At 38.6% G+C, this 21,740-nt stretch overlaps 1 protein-coding gene across 2 annotated transcripts; it reads right to left on the bottom strand.

The window, feature by feature from the left end:
* Window positions 1–3,893: 3,893 nt before the first annotated feature.
* Window positions 3,894–14,725, bottom strand: ZNF518A (zinc finger protein 518A). Of its 2 annotated transcripts, XM_077822649.1 has the most exons (3): window positions 14,617–14,725; window positions 12,017–12,145; window positions 3,894–9,547 (listed from the first exon to the last, which is right to left on the bottom strand). In XM_077822649.1, the coding sequence occupies exon 3, from the start codon at window positions 9,421–9,423 to the stop codon at window positions 4,765–4,767; it is 4,659 nt and encodes a 1,552-aa protein (XP_077678775.1). In that variant the 5' UTR covers window positions 9,424–9,547; window positions 12,017–12,145; window positions 14,617–14,725; the 3' UTR covers window positions 3,894–4,764. The 2 variants fall into 2 exon arrangements, with proteins under 2 accessions (XP_077678775.1, XP_077678776.1); XM_077822650.1 differs by lacking the exons at window positions 12,017–12,145; window positions 14,617–14,725 and adding an exon at window positions 11,300–11,324.
* Window positions 14,726–21,740: the final 7,015 nt, after the last annotated feature.

Below are 21,740 nucleotides of genomic sequence, written 5' to 3'. Positions count from 1 at the left end.
CAGGCTAATCAGGGCACCTGGGTTTTAAAAGGAGCTCACTTCAGTTTGTGGTGTGCGTGTGAGGAGCTGGGAGCAAGAGACACTAGGAGCTGAGAGTGAGAACGTGGACTGTTGGAGGACTGAGGTGTACAAGCATTATCAGACACCAGGAGGAAGGTCTTATGGTGAGGATAAAGAAGGTATTGGGAGGAAGCTATGGGGAAGTAGCCCAGGGAGTTGTAGCTGTCACACAGCTGTTCCAGGAGGCACTTTAGACAGCTGCATTCCACAGGGCCCTGGGCTGGAACCTGGAGTAGAGGGCGGGCCCGAGTTTCCTCCAAATCCTCCCAACTCCTGGTCAGACACAGGAGGAGTCAACCTGGACTGTGAATTCAGAAAAACGGCGAAGCTGAGGGCTGCCGTGAAGCTCCAAGGTGAGAAAATCCACCATTAAGCGCAAGACCCACCAAGGTAGAGCAGGAACTTTGTCACAGTAGTTTTTCACAAGAGGAGAAAAGGGCACATATCTGACACAAAGATCATGCCATGCCTCTGCCAAATTTCAAATCCCTGCGTCCAAACATAGAGGCAATAGAGCACAACTAAACTATTTTCCCCAAATCTTGTTCTTGGAAATGGCTGAACCATGGCTGGAACTTTCAAGAACAGCCTGAAGCAGAACACCAGCATGCAAAATTTCATCCCAAACAGTTACAAGTTTGGCAAAATAATAAGCAACAGAAAACAAGGTCTTATGACGGGAAATGTTGCCTGCTGTTAAGGTTGCCTGACACTACCAACTGCATCTCTAATATAAAATGTTAATAAAAAGATTCTGGTGTGTGGTCTATTTATATGATCTTTACTTTGATATTAACAACAAATTCTAAAGTGTTTCCATATAAACCAATGTTTTTTTAATCAATGAAATTTGGTAACTGTGTGGCTGCACCCCTTGCCAGTAATTTTCAGAAAGATATTTACAAATGCATTTTATGTACCAGTGAAGTACCTCTTAACAAAGATGCATGCTGAATGCTTTAACTCTGAAGAAGCTATCAGCCACAGAATACCTATGAAAAATTTATACAGACAGTATGTGTGTATATATAGTTCCCCAAAAAATTAAGACTGTTACAATATTACAACAGTCAATCACTGCATCCATATAATTCTGGATGGTGCAGAAGAATGTGTCAAGGTACAAGTAAATCCTCAAGAGTCTTTTGTAACTGGCTTATTAGTAGTCAGAGATATAAAATTGATAAATCATACTGAGTTTTATAAAGGATCAAAATTTAATGTCAATATTACAGGAATGAATTTCAAAAGTGACAGAATTTTAGATTTACAACAAATATCCATATACCCCCCTCAGTCTGCTTAAGAGTTGCTTTGCTATAGCAGGGCGCTAAAATCGCCATTACTATGTAAAAAGAAAAGGAGTACTTGTGGCACCTTAGAGACTAACCAATTTATTTGAGCATGAGCTTTCGTGAGCTACAGCTCACTTCATCGGATGCTGTAGCTCACGAAAGCTCATGCTCAAATAAATTGGTTAGTCTCTAAGGTGCCACAAGTACTCCTTTTCTTTTTGCGAATACAGACTAACACGGCTGTTACTCTGAAACCTGTCATTACTATGTATGCTCTCACTTAGCTGCACTGCAGCACAAGCCACACAGAAGTAGCCCAAGTAGTAGATTCTTCATATATTAGTGTTAAAAAGCCAGGCAAGAGCCTCATAACATTTCTTTTCTCCCCAGTATATTAAAAGTTTTTCAAAATTAACAAATTGTGTGACAAATTCATTACGAAGCTTAAATCTCACCATGAAAGGAAAATATTTCACACTTAAGAATGAAATATTTGATCTGGAATGCTGCTCCATATGTGTATGCAAATATACGTTTCAATCTAAATCCACTTATATATCCATTTATTAGAATCCTCAGTCTGTTACAGAGCTGAAGTAAAAACACCTCATGAATGACATAAGTCATTAATTACAACATTTTCTACCACTAAATTGCTTATTTTCATTTCCAGTGAAGACTGCTGCTTTGCTTCTACATAACAAAGCAACACACACTTTTAAGCACCTTCAAAACACATTTTTTCATACTTCCACTCTCCCACACCAATGTAGGTGTCGGCATTGTTCATGCAGCAAAAAAAACACCTACACTGTACATAAAAAACAAACAAACCAAAAAGCCAAGATGAACAAAAGTTTTAGCAGTCACTAGAGCCACTACGTGCTCAGCACTTTTTGGAGGAAAAACAAACACAGGACATTTATTTTGGGACCTAAATACAAGTTTGGAGCTTAACTTTAGGCACCCATTTCTGAAAATATCTTGGCCAACAAAAATATAAATTAAGACAGTTATAAAACTATTTGCATCTAGCAATCTGTCAATGGTAAACTTTTTTGCAGGCAGAATTTAAGAGGAAATTTCTAACAAGAGTGTTTAAATGTTGAAAGCACATACTTTTCCTGATATAAAGTACCAATCCCTATTTAAATAAACATTAAAACAATTCATTTAAGAGACATTTTAAAACAGAAAATATACTTACACTTATTACACCTTATGAAATAGAAGTTTAATCATTAGTCTAATTTTGCTCCCATTGGCATCAATGAGAGGTTTACCACTATGTTCACTGGACACAGAATCAGGCTTCATATTCACGTCAGAGTGACATTCACCCTTCTACAGAAAACCAACACAGAGAATCTATGTTCAACTTAAGGCCTCACGTTTTAAATGTGCAGATCCTTTGCTGAGAGCTGAATTTCACCCATTTGAGATTTCCAGCAATATTTCAAAAGTGAGTCAGACATTTGGAGAACAATTCTGCAGTCCTTATGCAAGACTCCCAGTGACTCCCTACGGGCTGCAGGATACAGCCCTTAATATAGTCATCTCTATGGGTCAGATTGCAATCCTGGCTGTGAGTCCACACAGGAAAGTAAGGGAGCATAAACGCTCTTATTCCCTTCATAGATACTAGATACTAAGGTCAGAAGGGACAATTATGATCATCTAGTCTGACCTCCTGCACAATGCAGGCCACAGAATTTCACCCACCCACTCCTGCGAAAAACCTCTCACCTATGTCTGAGCTATTGAAGTCCTCAAATTGTGGTTTAAAGACTTCAAGGAGAAGAGAATCCTCTAGCAAGTGACCCATGCCCCATGCTACAGAGGAAGGCAAAAAACCTCCAGGGCCTCTTCCAATCTGCCCAGCAGGAAAATTCCTTCCCTACCCCAAATATGGCGATCAGCTAAACCCTGAGCATATGGGCAAGATTCACCTGCCAGATACTACAGAAAATTCTTTCCTGGGTAACTCGGATCCCACCCCATTTAACATCCCATCACAGGCCATTAGGCCTATTTACCATGAATATTTAATTACCAAAATCATGTTATCCCATCATACCATCGCCTCCATGAGCCACTGCTATTTACCAGCTGCAATAGGAGGTAGAGCAGCCTTTGCAAGGCTGTTACTCCTAGGGTGACCAGACAGCAAGTATGAAAAATTGGGACGGGGTGGGGGGGTAATAGGAGCCAATATACGAAATAGACCCAAAAATCAGGACTGTCCCTATAAAATCGGGACATCTGGTCACCCTAGTTACTACCCATACAGATGGATGGGGAGTGGGCAAAGTCTAGGCCTCCCAAAATACCAGACAGTGCAGTTGAGGAAGCAAAGAGCAAAAGCAATCTGCACTAGCTCTAGGAACAGATTGTTTTCCCTGGAGCAAAGTATAATCCAATTTCTGGTCCTAGGACAGTGCAACTACGTGCTGCCACTTCCTTGGGATTTGTGACAAGGGGGTAGTATACTACGGCTAGAAAACAAATGTCTATAAATTCTCACAATCATTCTGTAAACACAGTTATAGCAAATTTAATATTGATGAGAATCAATACAGATTAGGAATGTTCACCATTCTTAAACACCATATACATTATGAATATATACTGTATATTTCCAACTGATTCCATTCTCAGGCTCAATGTATTAACCACAATTGTAACATGTTTTATTAATTTATATGAAAAATACTTCACTAAGAAAGTAGACAAACTGCACAGAAATAGTACAAGTGTCATGTGCATAGCAATACAGCTTAAAGCATTCACATATGGCTTTGTTTAAATGAAACTATTGGGAAAATGGTCCTATTTGGACCTATGGTTGTACAGTTGACATGATGTAAACTGTTTCACATCTTTTAGGCACTTGCTAACAATAGTGTTCAATCCCTGAAAAAGCAAAATCAAAAACCATTCAAATTGAAAACAACAAAAAAACCCATGGATAATAGCTGTGTGTAGTTGAAAAACCTTTAAATCAGTTTTAGTAGTGCATGCACAGAACTGAAAAGGGAAAAAAATTCTGTGCATGATTTATAGCAAGTAACTGAGCAGTACAAAAATATTTACATGTTTAGGTTTTTTAATATGTACAGAACAAAAATCCTGTGAACTCAATCTATTGAATATTAAAAATATAGGACATGATAGCAATAAAAAATATTTGAAGTTTTATGGTACTGTAATTGCAATTAGTTATACAATATCTAACCCACAGTTCTTTGTTGTATCTCAACATTTGATGCTATCATTTTGCATTATTTTAAAATTTTGTTTTGTATTTATATACCATACCTAAATAACCTCTGTATCATAATTCAACTTGGTTCTTTTTAAAATGAGTACTGTAAGGTATTTAATTTTTGCTTTCTTCACTAATCAAAGATTATACTAATGAATTCCAGTCTCGAGTAGCTTCCATCAAATGTCTCTGTCCGTGCCCTACCCAATTATCTTGATTGTCAAATATCCTACCACAAAACCAGCAGCTAAAGTTAGCTTTCAAGGTATTATCAGAGGTAGTTTTCACAATCTGATAATTGTTTTTGCTTGTCTTTTTCAGTGTTAATTTTAACACAAATCTTTCTTTTACAGGACTAACAGGTTTTATCATCCTGTGCCTCCTTCGAGAGAGATCCTCAGTAGCAATGTCCAAAGTATTGCAGTATGCCGGTTCCAGAAGAGCATCAATAGTTCTTTTTGACAATGAGACCTTAAGAACATGTCCTTTAAATTTAGCAATAGTTTTCATTACATTTACAACTTCTGGAACGTCTGCATCAGGATGGTTCAGTACTACAACTGGCTGATTTCTCCGAGGACATTTTACAAGTTGTTTAGAATTAAAAGGAAGTAGTTTCAAAGTCCTCACAGTTTCCTTTGATGGCCTTGGTCTGTAAGGGCCACTTGATTTGCTAACAACTTCAGTTTGATTCTTTTCTTTGCACTTCCTGTGCAACATTATTTTCTTTCTAGGGGGTTCCTGGAAATCATCCTTAGTTTTTCGTTTGGAATTCTTGTTTCTTTGTGAAACCACAGCTTCTGAACTTTTATGACCAGTTTGTTTTAAGTGAGGTTTGACTTTTGAAAGTTTGTTTCTGGTGTTCCACGTGGACTTTTGACTACCATAACTATTCCCTTTGTTAGCAATTACTGCTTGTCTAGAATTAATTGAACAGTTTTGCGACCATGCCCCTGTAGGCTTGGTGGAATGTACAGGTTCTACAGGAAGTACACAATTAGAGCCTGCCAAAGAGGGATTTGCTGGCATCAATCTACCTGGTAAAAATAAGGCATCACTAGAAGTAAGAATAGTCTGTTTCTTCCCTAGTGCAGGACTTTTAAAGGACTGCATTTTATCCAATTGTAGTGAGGGCACCGAGTTGCTAACTGATTGTTTTAGATCAGTAGTTGCATCAGAAGTAGAGGTCTTAACTTTCAGCAAAAGCTTTTGTTGCATGGCTCCAGTTTTCTTTGGTTGACAATTTTGATTATAAGCATTATCTTGAACAACATTATGTTTCTGAAACACAGGCTTGTTTGGCGTCATACATTTCAGAAAAACTGCCTGTCGTCCATCAGGCAAAAGCGCATAAACAGGCTGCTTCTGTGGAATCTCCTGTTGTTTTACTGACTCCAAGGAACCAAACACCGTGCCATGATGTTCTGGTAACATTTTTTCAGAAGAAATTCCTTTCATAGAAGAATCAGCTGAATTTGTAATTAAAAGAGGTGCTTTGAATGGCACGCTATTTGACAAATCACTTACTGCCTCATCAGATGCAGTGCTAACACCAGAGGAATTACTTACACTTCTAACACTGTCATTTTTCAATTCGGTCTTTGAAGTCGGTACTGTTATTTTACCATACTCTTTAGATGCAACTCTCCCTAAAAGCTGAGAGCTATTACCAGTGACATTTGTAACTGTACCAAGTGTCCCGTTACTAAATGTCAATATCATTCCAGGTCCTTTATTTAAAAGAAAGGATGCAGGTATGCTTTTAGTCAAATGAACATCTGATGAACTCGCTGATGGGAGAGGTTTTCCTGAAACAACTTGTAAGCTTGGTTGGTTAGCAAGATGCAAAGGTACAAGAAATCCTGGTGAAGGTGACTGAACTAGAAGTGTTTTCTTCTGTTCTGGAAGAACTGGTGAGAAGCCGCTAGGATTCTGGGTTGTAGATCGCATCCTATCTTTTACCAGCTGCTGTGTTATGATTGCATCAGTATGAGTTTTAAGCAATGTACCAACACTCGCAGTTCTAGATAACTTATCCATTTCTTCTGCATCAAGTGATGTCATTGGTGCCTGTCTTTCTTTCCCAAAACATATACCTTCACTTTCTGTGCTACATTTCATGTTCAGCTCTCTCTTAGACATATGAACACCTACATTAGAAGAACTGGCTAAACTACATGCAGTTGAGTCCTTTAAGTGTGTAAAAGTTTTACTGTCTGTCTGATGACATGAAAATGACTGATCACAATGAAGTTTTATGCATGTATTTAACTTATTGTGAGATTCTTGCTGAGTAGTTGATTTTACTTTTAGCACGTCTTGAAGTAATTGGTTTACTTCAGGTGACAAATAATTGGATGCCTGTTTACTATGTAATGAGAAAACTGATGTGATTTTAGGCATAAGGGATGAATTAGAACAATCTGAAATATTTTCTGCTTTAGATTTCTCAGCTACATTTTCAAACACTTGGTTTATATTAGTGTCCAAATACTGTTTGTTGCCACCATGCCATTTTTCTGTAAAACACTGTCTGTCAATAGCACATTTAGATTGGTTTCTTGAAGACAAAGAATTATTCTTAGTGTTTACATGTCCATAAACTGAATTAACATTTAACTGGGATGATACACATTTTTCAGGATTTAGGCCTCTCGCTGACTGTGAAAATGAGGCTGTAGAGTCACTTCTCAAGCGGTTTTGAAGAAGAAACATTTTGCTGGACATAAAGTCTTTAGGTTTGTCATCTGTTGGCATCCAAATGCTACATGGATTATCTGAAGAGTCTATTTTAGAGTAATTATGAAAAGGCAGTAGTCCCTGGTTAGATGAATCAACTGATGGATAGTAGAGATGATTAGGTCCACTGTTATTGCTCACTCCACCATTTTGTGTTTTAAATTCAGTAGGGAAGGGCATTTTCATGGGGTCATAATGAAGTGTATTTGTAACTGTGGGAGATAATACCTGAGGACGACTGTGAGCAATACAACTTTCCCATGAGAGAACATTACCCCTAGTTCCAACTTTTGTCACCAAGTCATATGGAGGTGCAGTTGATGCAGGCTTCATTGGCAAATGAGTTGCATTCTTTCCTATAACGACAGTGGGAGATTCTACAGTCTGAGAAATATTCTTACCATGTGATAAAGTATTATTTTGTTTTTCTGCTTTTGCGTTTCCTGAACAAGGAGTAGAAAATGAAAATGGAGTGGAGGTTAATGGATGAACAGAATTATTCTTCAGAGTCTGATGATTAGTTACATGTGATGTAGCACCTGAAGACAAGCCAAAAGTATCAGCAGTTTGTAGCAAAGAATCAGCTGAGGCATCAGATTTTTGTCCCGATAAGTACACATTCTGTTTATTTGTAGGCAACAATTTTATTACAATATGCTGTTTTCCATCCACCATCTTAAATCCCATAAATTTAGCACTGTAGTTTGCTGGAACAGATATTTTATTATTTTTCACCATCAGAACTGTAGGTCCATGAACAGCATTTTTCAATAATCCCAAACCAAAACTTGACCCATCTTCTGCTTTGTTGTATTGCATGGTGATAGGCGACAATGTTCCACCTTGCAGATTATGCTTTTCATTATGTATAATTTGATCTTTTTCTTCATTCATATGCAGCTCCTTCACAGACTGGTTTAGCTCTTCAGATTTGGCTTGAATTTTATTCAAATTCCTAAGCACTTGTGCATTTTGCTCTTCAGTTTTGTCATTTCCATTGTTAATCTTTTTCCGTCTCCAAAGTGCTTTCCTTGATGCTCCTGTTTTGTACCTTCTCAAAATAAGCTTGAGCCCTGCTGGAGTCTTTACTATTCTTTTTTCACATTTATCTTTCTCCAGTTTATCTTTTGCATATAAGTGATCTCTATGCAAAGCTATTACATGCTTTAAAAGGTAATCCTTCCGTGGTGCACTATAGTTGCAATACTGACAACTGAAAGGAAATGCACCAGTGTGAACAAGAAGATGCTCCTGAAACTCCCCTTTTGTAAAGCTGACATGATGGCATTTACCACATTTATATTGGATTTCATTATGTCTATGAATGTGCTGAACAAATGTGCCCACATCTCGGGTAGAAAACCCACACTTTTCACATTGAAAATGGCCATTTATACAATGCTTTGATGTGAAATGTTTTGTCAAGTCCAACAGGGTATATATATGCTCATCATTACAAATCTCACATTTTACTAAAGTGCTGCGATGGATGCGGCGATGTTGTTTAAACAACTGGAAGTCATTGGCTGAAAAATTGCACATTTCACAAGGATACGAAGGCAACTCTCCATAGTGTAACAGTTGAAAGTGTTTCTGTAGATCATTTGGGCTATATCTAATTTTGTCTCTACATTTTGTACAGGTGAAATTCAGTATCTTTGCTGAAGTTTTCAAACCCTCTTCTTCAAACTGCACTTCTGGTTTACTTTGCAAATTGTAGCTCTCTGAACAATTTAGATGACTTCCATTTACTTTCTCTTGACTTAAAGATTTTCTTGCAGTTTGCTGTTTACACTGAAATAATTTTCTGAATCTATCAACTTCATGTTTCAATACCACTTCATTTGGAATGTTCACTTTGGGCAAATCAATTTTCACATTTTTCAGTCCATAAGAAAGATTGGCATCTAAAATCAGCGGTGGAGGCATTACACTTCTAGTATCATTCACCAATACTTTTTCCACAGCATTATCTGGAATACAAACACAAAGTTTCTTTGCATCATTATCTTGTAAAGTAGTTGGCTTTTTATCACAAAAAATTTGTTCCTTTTCAGATGGCATGGTTTTAAAATATTCCTTATTTTGTTTTAGGGAGATCTTGTGAGTTTTTGTAATTTGTGCAGCAGACAAGCCTGTTATGCAGAAATATCTTCAGAGTTCCAGGACTTTCTCCATTTTAATTTCCCTGAAATTAAAAATAGCACAGTGAATGCTACTTTTTAAAAGCTGATTCAATTGTAACATACTCCTTATGAAATTATTTAAAGCATAGTTTATGAGCCAGCATTTTAAATATATTTTTAACTGTTTATTTCTTTTATACATTTGTATTGCTGTGGCACCCAGGAGAAACAGCACCAATCCAAAAAACAAAAAGCCTCCCTCCAACAACTACATTAATTTTATTTTTATGAAACTTTTTTGGATCATTTGGGCATTATATTTTCAAATATATACACAAATATTTTAAAATTGTATGTGCTATACCTATTGACAAAAGAGAAAAATACACTTTAACAGTTCATAGCTACAGCTTTGTTTTTTGTTTTCCTCACAACATAGCTTTTTGTAAACAAAAGTCTTAAATATATGTTGATATTGTGTAAGCATCAGAACTTCTGAGTGCCTTTTTTATTAATCCAGATTTTATTATTTACTCAGGAACAGATAAACCCTGGATTCAATCCATATAAAAATAATTACCGTAACTTTACTATGACATGGGTCATGAAATGGCACCTAATGTATTATGAATGAATTCAAACAGTATGCAGTGAAATTTGACTTCATTAATAAAAATATGAAAATGCCCCTACTTTTGCTAAGTTTTCACTACTCATAGTAGTAGCTAAATGTTGTGTAACAGAAACCAGTATCACCTATTCTTGGGGAATAGACAGATTTAAGTTTTACTTTACAAATGATGTGGACAAAAATCTATATCAATACAAAGCAGCACAAGAGGTTTCACTGGCATACGGTCTGGAAGCTCAAGTCCATGTTTGAAAACAAGGTTCCCACATGGCAACATAGTATCAGGTGCAATGGATTGTCACAGAAAATCATTTTCACTCCTTAAAGGTAAACTGCAAAACAAAACAAAAAAGGGGGTTGCCCTTCCCTGCTTCCTCATAATCTATAAAGTTCTCTTTCCTGTTAAGGTTTTTAACATTAGAAAAAATGATAACTTCATGTCCCTCTTTTCTGGAGTGCTTTAGCAAAATTTTTGGAGATGTTGCTTGAGTAGTAGAGTCACAAGATACTGTAACCTGAGCAGCACCCCCCACACACACGCACACCTACACAAGGTGCTGGGGATACTGAATCTTAGATCATTTTATTGGTTAACATTCAAACTGTAAGAATGAGTTTTTCATTCCCTCTTGGTTAGGGGTATGCAAAAGCTACAGTATAGATAACAGGCTCTGACAACAGCGCAACTGAAGTTCTCCAAATATTTTATCATAGTCCTCTAGCAACAGAAGACCCAATATTAAACACATTAAAATCAAGCAGCAAGATGGAAGCTGACAAAAATGCCAAGGCTCTATTTACACATCAGAGGAGCAAGAACGGCAAAAAACATTTTTACACATATTCTTTATTGCACACCTTTAAAAAGTATTATTAGGACTCCTAAACAAGTCTCCCAAATGATAAAGAGCAAAACATTTTCCAGTATTGTATACAGCTTTTCAATAGTAATATATTGTATATTATTATTATAGGATAGTAATAGCAATATTTTAGACTGAATTAAAATTCAACTAACAGTGTTCCTCAGTTAAGTGAATCACAAAGTTTTAAATTACACATTTGGTGTTCTTAAAACACACACACTTAGGAGTATTTGGTAATTAAGACCAATGACCTGGCATACAGAAAAGAGGAATTTTATTTTTAGATAAGCTACTGTACATTTCCTGTTTATACTCACAAATGTAAGATTAGTCCATCTGATATTACTCTGTTTTGTGCCATCACAGAGGCACTGCATATACGCTTCATTGTCACTAAAAGAAAAATATACTAATGTTTCCTCTTGTCAACACTAAGATCCACTGATGTACTGGTATCTAAGTAGAGAAAATAATCTAGCTCCCAAATAAAGCATGGGTGACAAAGTATAGCGGAGAATTCTTCACTGTAGCTGGATATTATTAATAGACAAGATGCAACCCATTCAAATTATATGTCCCAGCATGCCATGCTCCATCCTGATGCTAGTAGCTAGCTGCTTAGATGATAATGGAGCATTATACTGAATACTGAGACCGGTAATAACTACAGACTGCACTTTGCATTAAAAATGAAGACAGTCTGCTGTATTTTATGCAAAGGTGAACTTCAGGTTCCTACTGGGCACGAGTGTGATCCTGAGTTGGGCAACCTTTCATTAACTGGATAAAACACAGATGCTCTTGGCAAAGTGTTTGCCAGATATATCCAACCAAGTTAAATTCTACTTAAACTAACTAACCACACAAGATACAAGTTAACATTCATATGCTAATATAAAACTGCCTCACTGTATAATAGCAAACTTTTTCTAAGTGTAGCTCCGCACACAACAAACAAAATTCTTAACTAGTAAACTTACAAATAGAAGCCCAGTGAAATTTTTGTGTTTTAGATAGGCATACATTGAACTTACTCAGAAGGGAAAGATTAGATTTCAATTCTTCATTTGCCTTTTCAACATTTTTCTTCCACAAGAATGAAAGGCATAAAAATACAACGATCAGAAAAGGCCACAGTCAGGAGAAATACTTAAGAGAAGGATCTGGAAATAAAAGGACAGAGATTTTAAAAGCTGTAAATTTAAGCATTTCTGAAGAAAAGAAAAAAAAACAAGCACAGATTCTTCACAATCTCACATTTTGAGTGTTTTTAGCCAAAAGAAGGATGGGACAAACTCTTATATGACAAATATTGTTCTGTCAAGAAGAATGGAGTAATTTGTGATATGACCTATAAATCTATGAGTGGAATTAACATAGTTGGCAATCAAAAAACAAAAATGTACTCTCCCATCAATGCCTTGGGTACTTCTAAGGTGCCTATAACTTTGGTAACCAAGTAGCCAGACATGATAGTTGTCAACAAACCACAGAAAGAGAACACTATTTGGTACCACAGAGCTTGTCTACATTTACAGCGATGCAGCTGCGCCACTGTAGCACTTTGTGAAGATGCTACCTAGGCCAACAGGAAAGCTTCCACCTTCCCAAGAAGGGAGAATCCCTCCCGTCGAAATAGTGCTCTCAACACCAGGAGTTGAGTCAGTATAACTGTGCTGTTACACCAACATAAGACTGTAGTGTAGACCAGGGCTCAGTCCACTGATTCTTGAATCTGCACCAATAACTTTGGAGAAGTCATACAACTATTTCCCAGGAGGATTTTGAAAAAAAATGCTTTTTAAAAAGAAAAAGGGGGACATGAAAGGAAAGGGAACTAGTCTACTCACCACCATTTGAAAATAAAACTGGATTTACAAGTTTTACATTTGATATTATGAGTAAGGACCAAATCTTGAAAACACTTACACATATGCTTAATGTTACTCAGATGAGTAAGCGGTTTCTAGATTTTTCTAGGCCCCAATCTTGTTTTGAAGGACTTCCAGTTTGCCAATGTGTTGTTAAAACATGATGTAGGTGAAAACAAAAGCAAGCCATTGAATACAAAGAAGAAATGACCCAGTTTAATCTGATGATGATAATTAACTATTCTTATTTATAACATAAAAAAGATTAGCCCTTTGTACACAAATTTAACTCCATGTCAACTATTATACATTTTGTAAATTTTCATCAAATAGTAAGAGAAAAAAATAAATTTCAAATATAATAAGGTTACAGCCAATTAATAGTGTCAAAGTTTTGCATAAATTTTGTTTCCAGTACCTTAAATTTTCTAGTTTAAAAATAACTTTCACATTTTTGGTCAAATCTGCAAACTTTCACTCATTTAAGCAAATCTTTGACTTCGACAGGAATATGCACATGTTTAAGGGCTTACAAAAATAGGCTCTGATGTTAAAATATATTTGAGCTCTCATATCTTTATTTTATTAAAACAAAGTGAAACTTGTTAAATTTGAACAAAAATCTGAGACTAAATTAAGATGGACATTAACTTAGAAAGGTTTATTATTTATAAAAGCATCTTATATTAGAAATACAGTGCTATGCAATCATCATAACATACCTACAATTACTTTCTTGAGCTACATTTATAATAGTCTATAAAAAGCTTCACTAAATATACTATTAGCACAGCACAGTGTACACATTTTAGACACTCTAAGCACCACAATTAAGTAGTTCTTTGTAAAGGCTACCAGCTGACTACTCCACTCATGGTATGATATAAAACCATTGTGAAGGGTTTTCTAGTCTAGGGTATCAGCTCTCAGGGAAAAAAATGTAATGTGTGTGAGTGTATACACATATATGGTGGACAAACAGGGCTGAAATACAAAACCCAAGGTGTAAAAAGGTGTGTTTAGTGTTTATGAACTACTGCAGTGGTACATTTTAAACTATTACAAGGCATTACTACAAGACTCTCTAAGCATAAGTGGGGCTGGGGGGAGAGCCCCTTTTCTGGGGCACTGAGAAGAGAATCCGTCGTTGTAGACTAACTCAAGCCTTTCAGGCAACTCTAGGGATAAACATTCTGGTGAGACACAGGGCACCTGATGGGCAGTGAGTGATCCCCCCCACCAGCCATAGTCACCTCTCCCCAGCCTGACCCCATCAGCCTAGGTAGTGCTGGGCAGCCCCCCACACCTGGCAGCCCCGCTTCAGGGCCCCAGGAACGGGGGGGTGCGCGGGGAAACAGAACTTTTGCTGCTGCCCACGGGGATGGCAGAGTTGCCAGGCGGGAACTCTACTGGCCCCCTCAGCCAGGCGGAAGGATACACGGGCACTGATCTTGGGCTCCCTGGCATACGGCAACGGGACACGCTTGGTGCCCGCGGAAGGGGGCTCAGCCGCTTTCCCTCTTGCTCCCCCCTCGCCTCCCGCCACCCACCCGGACCCTGGGGCCACCCCACAAACTTTCATGGCGGGAGGCGCACGGAACTATTTGATGGCTCAGCCCTACAGCAGGACGGATTCCTACCCCGCCAGGGAGTCGCCCCCTGCTTGCCGCAGCCCCCTCCCGTGCACGGGGCCATAGCCCCCTCCCTCGGGGCCGCGCGGGAGCCCATCCGCCCGCGGCGGACCGTGCCCTGCGCCCACTTACCTTGCCCGTCTCCATAGCCCTCCGAGTCACAATTGGCGGCCATAACAGTTTCCATCCGGGGACTGTAGGGCTGCCGAGCTGAGCCCAGCCCAGCAATGGGGGGTGGGGGTGGTGGCGGCGGCGGTGGCGGAGGGATACGCGCTTCACCTGGAGCAGACGGACGGAGGCCGAGGAGGCCCAAGGAGGGGAGTGCGTTCTGATGACCCTCCAGGCCCCCAGTTGGGGGGCGTGCCAGGCGCCCTGGAAGCCTCCCGTGCCCCTGTGCTGGCTGCTGTATGTTGACTGCAGCAGCTGCAAGGCTGAGATCCTGCTATATATGAGGCAGCAGCATTGACGGTCCCACACACCCTCCCTCTTCCTCCTCCTCCTCCTCTTAGGGTGACAGATAGCAAGTGTGAAAAATCGGGGCACTTTTTGAAGGGGGGGTATAGTTGCATATATAAGACAAAGCACCTAATATTGGGGTGTCTGGTCACCCTATTCTCCTTGTCTATGACTGGAGGGGCTGCGGTTGGGAAGGGGGGCATGGCACGGGAACATAATACATGACTCCCAGCTGCAGGGCACCAACCTCCCACACTTCCTACTCTGCCAGCCAAGTACATACTCCTCACCCTACACAAAGACACACACGACCCCTTCAGAGCCTCAGACCTTGACTTTTTGAAACGGGGCCCTAACCCTGATGGATTATATGTGCACTAACCCTTCACCTGCCAACTCCCTTATCCAAACTAAGGTCACCTTCCCTCCCCTCCCCACAATACAGCCAACCAACTCTGGTTTGTAGCAACAGTTTGCCATTCCCCAAAATGAACCTTTTCTGTGGCCAGTGTACTTCAATGAAGTAAAAAATTGTATCTCTATTTTTCTCACCAAATATTACTATTTATTTAGCAAGTTTATAATTCCTTCACACAAACACACATACATCCCATTGCATTCAGATTCACTGAACAATGACAAGGTACCCATCATCATGCAGACATAGAGGAAGATATGGTTGCTACTTCAAGGAGTCCAGTGCAGAGACTTTGCAGCTCACACATTAGAAATACCTGGCGGAGATAAGATATTTTATACACTCAAGGTAATGTAGCAAACAAAGCTGAAAAATTCTGTGGAAGAAATGTTTCTTCAGAGTGTAGTTGTTTACTTCACTAGAAGAGGGAGACTGTTCCATGTATAAGGGTTAAACTACAGTTGCCATTTTCATAACAATTATGTTAGTAGAGTGTTGTGTTTGTGGTGCTTTACAAGACATTTCAAATGTCAAGGTCCCTGTCTGAAGAATTTGTAGTCTCAGACGCATACAATATAATAAATTCAAATGCAAGAAGGCAAAGAGGTGTGGTCAATGACAATAAATATAGGAAAGATTAGCAGAAGAAGTGAGATTTGAAGGAAGAAAGGGCATTGAAAAGGAATGCTGTTCCAAACATAGAGGAGGCCATGAAAGAGGGTGCAAAGCCAAGAAGAAGGAGTAAAAAGGACTGATGGTGTTTCCAGTGGGGAAATGCCCATTGCCTTCAGTGAGAACAGGATTGAACCCAAAGGGAGCAGTTCAATTAAGAATATGTCTACACTACAACCAGTGCAGTGGCACAGCTATGGCACTGCAGCTGTGCCACTGTAGAGTAGACACTTTCTACATTGACGGAACGTGTTTTTCCATCTGTGTAGGTCAGTGGTTCTCAAACTTTTTTTTCGCGGACCACTTGAAAATTGCTGAGGGTCTCAGCGGACCACTTAATGATCTTTCCAAATGTTGTTTGTACCATTAGCTAAGTATTGTAAAGCACTTTGGATAAAAGCACTATATAAAAAAAACCTTAATAGTAATTAACATTTTTTGTTCTGTAAATAAAAGCAAACAACTCATATTTTAATATCAGTAGTCTTACCTTTCTAATGTGATGGATGTTCCCTCTCTCCCCCGCTGCGGCAGCCCTGAGCTGGGGCTGCGATGGAGGGCTGTCTCTCCCCACCAGCCACAGCCCTGGAGCTGGGGAAAGTCTCCTCTTTCTCTGGCCACTGCAGCCCTGCACATCCCAAATTCCCCCCACCCCCTCCTCAGACCCCATTTCCCCCTGTCACCTACCCCCTATTATCTCCAAGGCCACCACCTCACCTTACATGTGCATCTTCTCCAGGGTCCAGGCATGCCTGCGCAGCTTCCCTAATTAGGTGGGTGGCCCTTCATTCTCTCGTGTGTGCCTGCCGAGGTGCACACCTTAGAGGGAACTATCCGTGGACCACAGTTTGAGAACATCTGATGTAGGTAATCCACCTGTCTGAGAGAGCAAAATTTTTCACAGCTCTGAGCAATGTAGCTAGACCAATCTAATTTTTAAGCGTAGACTAGGCCTAAGTTCTCTATACCTGTTATTAAGTCTCACTAATAGAAAGGAGGAAGACGTCCTCTGAGGATTCAATTTAAGTCAATGTTTAAAGTTTCTCCCTTTGGAGATGGAGGATGATATTGTGTGGGGTTCATGTGTTAAGAGAAGCCATTACAAATTTCCATAATTTTTTTATACTTCGCTCATTCAGATTGTCATCACAGCTTGATATATTGTCCCTGCATTTCTGATTTTAAAATGAGAATGAGAGGAAGCCATGTCAAGTTTGTGGCATGCCAATTTAACATGTCAAAAAGTGCATATTCCTACAAACCCTCAGATGCAAAATCTTTCGTATATGCTATATTAATTGTAGTCATGTAAAGACAAAAGCAGGTCCATTTATCTCTGGAATATTTTGCTGTCATCGTGTTCTTATTCACTTTTATGTGTTTTTATGCCTTTGCTAAATGTGAAACTTCAAATAAGCATTATTGCAGTTAAAATGTTACAACCATGAATTTCCACAAAAATGTGCATCAAAATACACAATCGATTAGAATCCAAAAATGTAGATTTTCTTTCATTTTATATTGGAAGATCTATGTTTACTATTTGCCATTTGTGAAAGACTAGGGCTTTACTTTTATGGGGTAGTATTTATACGCACACACATGCACACAAACACATATGCACTCAATTTTGCATTTGCACATTATTCAATTTTCATGCACAAATCCAAATTTAGGAGGGCATAGAAACTGAACTTCAGCCTCCTCATTTGTAGAACAGTGATAATGATGTTGTACTTCCATACCTCAAATACATATTATGAGCCTTACTTTACTAAAGCTTGTGAAATGCTTTAAGATTCTCAGATGGATGGTGCTTTACAATTACAAACTATTAGAATATATGAAGTATTTTGTAGACTTATGGTGTGAGGGAGAGCCTACTGTTTCCTACTGTATATCATTTTTCAGACGTGGTTTTGGTTTACAAAATATTTAAAGTTCAATACTACAGTCCTTATTCAACCTAAATTCTCACTGACTTTTTGTTTCATTAATAGTAACTAGCAGTCTTTTGTGGTATACTGTTGCTCCTCTGCATTGCTTAATTGACTGCTTCAGAGTGGGACCAGAGCAGAGCCCTCAGTAATAAAAGAATGCCATCTGTGTCTCTAGAATCCATCTTTTATTGGACCAGCTTTTGTTGGTGAGAGAGACAAGCTTTCGAGCTACACAGAGCTCTTCTTCACGTCTGGGAAATGTATTCAGAGAGTCATAGCTAAGTACAAGCTGGGAATGGGCAACAGAGGATGGCTCACTTGATTACCTGTTCTGTTCATTCCCTCTGGGGCACCTGGCATTGGCCACTGTCGGAAGATAGGATACTGGGTTATATAGACCTTTGGTCTGACCCAGTATGGTGGTTCTTATGTTCTTAAGATCAAACAGATAGTTTATCATAAGTAGTTACCACCTATTTTAAGAGATCATTCAAGGTGAAGTGGCCCGTTAACACCGCTATAGTCATAGGACAAAAAGGGGGGTTAGTGGGCTAAAGATTGTTGTAATAAACCATGAATCCAGTGTCTTTATTAAGACCGTGATTTTTCATGCGAAGCAACATTATAAATTTAAGCTCCAGGCTTGTCTGGTACAGGTTTCCTTTGAGGATGAGGCTCAGATATAGAGTGATCACTTTGTGAAAAGGGTTCATCCATAGGTGGTGTGGGGTTTTTGTCTTTTATCATTTTCTGTGTGAGTTCATTCAAGAGCTCAATCAAACCATGTAGTTTTTATTGGGGCATTTAATCCACTGAATGAGGTACACCACATGTTGTGATAGGCATGTGTAAGTCTCATGGATCTTGAAAGTTGTGCTATGGGAGGTGCTGATTATAGTAGCAGTAGGTTGTGCATCTGTTGTTCTGGCAGGGTCTGGTGTCACTTTGAGTTGGTGCATCCTGGTCTGTGGGGAGCTCACTTCTGGGGATGATGATGATGATGCAGAGGAGGAGGAGCTTGGAGAGGTTGGAGGGTTGTTTGAAGAGGGCCACTTCTGGGGTAAGAGGTCAACACAAATCACATTGCAGGACTCCATGTTTTCATAAGAAAGCCACTTATCCCCATTAATGACACTGCCTGTGGGTCTGCCTGACATACACTTGCCTAATTCTGAAATAGCTTCTTTTTGAGGAATCTGAGAAAAAATGCATTATTGTTATCGATAGTGTGCTCCATACTTGAATTAATAAGTGAATATGTCTGGCTAAAACTGATAGCTTTATTTCACGTCTTCTGCTGTGCTTTCATCCCATAGCTAAACTTCTAGATAATCTGTGGTATGTTGTATTTCTTCATCGACACTGTTCATCTGGAGCTGATTTATGGTATCGCGTTAGCTGAGACTAGATTCAACACTGAGATTTGAAATGGTGGGGTATTTTGGATTTTTTAAAGAACCTGATCTATAAATATACATATAAATAACTACTCATGTGAGTATTATCATTGACATGGAGACATAAAGAGGACTACTTACATGAGTAAAAGATACTCCTATGTATAAGTATCTTCAGGATCAGGCCCAAACAAATTGGTCACAAATGCTCTTTGGATCCACTGCTGTTCTTAGACTTGGTTGAACCTCTAGTTTGCGTTGAGTTTAACATAATTTTAAGTCAAACTTTTTTTCTACAAACTATGACAATATTGTGGTTGTCTTCTGTAGTGTTTCAAACCTATTACCCACACTCCTGCAACATTAAAGGAATCGGCTTAGATGGGTCTGATGCTGACTGGCACCATGAAAACGCCAAAGAAAGTTAAAATATCAACCACTTTTACTATTACAGTGTCATTGCATGAGCAGTTCAGGCAAGACCACTCCGAGAATGCAATGACTTCCTGATATTAACAAAGACATCACTGGGTGTAGTAGGCATTAATACTGGTATATTTAAGAGATCACAAATCAGTGGGGCAAAACAGCATTGCCATTTGATTATGGTCTCCTGCTATTTTAACTGTTGAGGCATTTATCATAAATAAATACAGAGGCCAAAGCAAGATGTTTATTTTTATATCAGTGACAGTTGCTCACTGTATCATTGTGCATTCTGATTGGTTGAGTCAACAAACAGGCTACTTCAGCCAATCAAAGCTTATGCTCAAATAAATTGGTTAGTCTCTAAGGTGCCACAAGTACTCCTTTTCTTTTTGCGAATACAGACTAACACGGCTGTTACTCTAAAACCAATCAAAAACAGTTTATTCACCAAGAGGTAGTTTTTTTACTTTTATGAATAACCTAGGTTTCTGCACTACACCATTTTGGTCTCCTGGATTCTGTTTGTCTTAGAGAAATTATTTATTGGGTGTTCTTAATAACCACAGCTCATCCACAAAAGTGCAGTTGTTAAAAAAGTACACTGTACTTCATAAAGAAACTGACCTCTGAGTGGCTTATCTTTTTAGTTTGTTTTAATTATTAGCATAAATTGGGGCTATCTGTAAACAAACCTAATGTGAAATTAATGGATAAATACTCAGCAGGCCCTACTGAAAGGTTTTAATAAAGGACTGTTTATTATTGAGGAAGACAGTGAGCATCTTGTAAGGTATGACCTTGTAAGGTGACTACATAGAGTAGAATGATGACTCAAATGTGTGTTTTCTTTGAGCTGTGCAGTTACTTTGCATTGTATACCTATAATGTTACACTCTTTATTTGAAAAAGTAATTTTAAAACAATTGAAAGCAGCCATCTAACAATCTGACTACTTGGCACAGATTTCATGTTCTACATAAATCACCTTTGAATGTTTTGGAGCCATCTTTTTAAATACATATACTCTGGCTAAACTTTTTAGATGCAATTATGTTGAAACTCTTTCTACCCCAACAATAACAATGGAATTTTCTATTAGCCATTTTACAGCATAATATAACATAACATCTCTCTCTCTATATATATATATATAAATAAAAGAGCACCCTGTCTGTCTCCTTCTGGAAATAAAAATGCTCCCTTGAACTGTTTTGATTATGCTAAAGAGACAAGATAAGTGAGATAATATCTTTTATTGGACCAACTTCTACTGGTGAGACAGACAAGTTTTTGAGCTTACACAGAGCTCTTCTTCAGGTCTAGCAAACATACTCAAAAGTGTCACAGCTAAATACAAGTCCCTTTTCACTGAAGCTATTGAGCCACATTCTGCTCTCATTTACACATTTACAACCTTCTGAAAGCTAATGAGTTGAATGGCTATAACTGAGGACCAAATTTGGCTCAGTGTAAATATATTTCACATATGTGTGCTATATATCTTCCATGTCCTTATGTACTGGAAGCATCTCAGGCATGTTGGACACACCCATCAAATGCTTTATATATAGTTTTCATCACCTTATTATCTAACCACCTCCCATATACTACACTGCATTTATAAAGAGTTAGTGTAGGTGTTTACTAACAAATTTCAGTGTATATGTTGTCAGAAGTATAGAGAAGCAGTACTTGAAGCAAAATTCTCCATGAGATCTATGGCAGAAATGTCCCTTCTTCAAAAGCTTCTATGTGTCAAATGGGGATTTGTAACTATTTCCTCAGGTGAAATCCTGGCCCCATTTAAGTCAATGCCCAAAATCACATTGACATCAATGGGGCCAGCTGAGAAGCCTGATTTTGTGGAGTCCCACGTATGCCTTGGCCATGCAAATGTGTGTTTCACAATGTGTTTGTCTCAGGATGATACTCTTTATACAGTAT

Source organism: Eretmochelys imbricata, chromosome 7, assembly GCF_965152235.1.
Source record: "Eretmochelys imbricata isolate rEreImb1 chromosome 7, rEreImb1.hap1, whole genome shotgun sequence".
In the NCBI taxonomy this organism is placed as follows: Eukaryota; Metazoa; Chordata; order Testudines; family Cheloniidae; genus Eretmochelys; species Eretmochelys imbricata.
This window is presented reverse-complemented; position numbering and strand designations above follow the sequence as displayed.

Excerpts from the sequence above, each read along its gene's own strand:
- ZNF518A (XM_077822649.1), bottom strand. The coding sequence starts at position 9,423 with ATGCCATCTGAAAAGGAACAAATTTTTTGTGATAAAAAGCCAACTACT.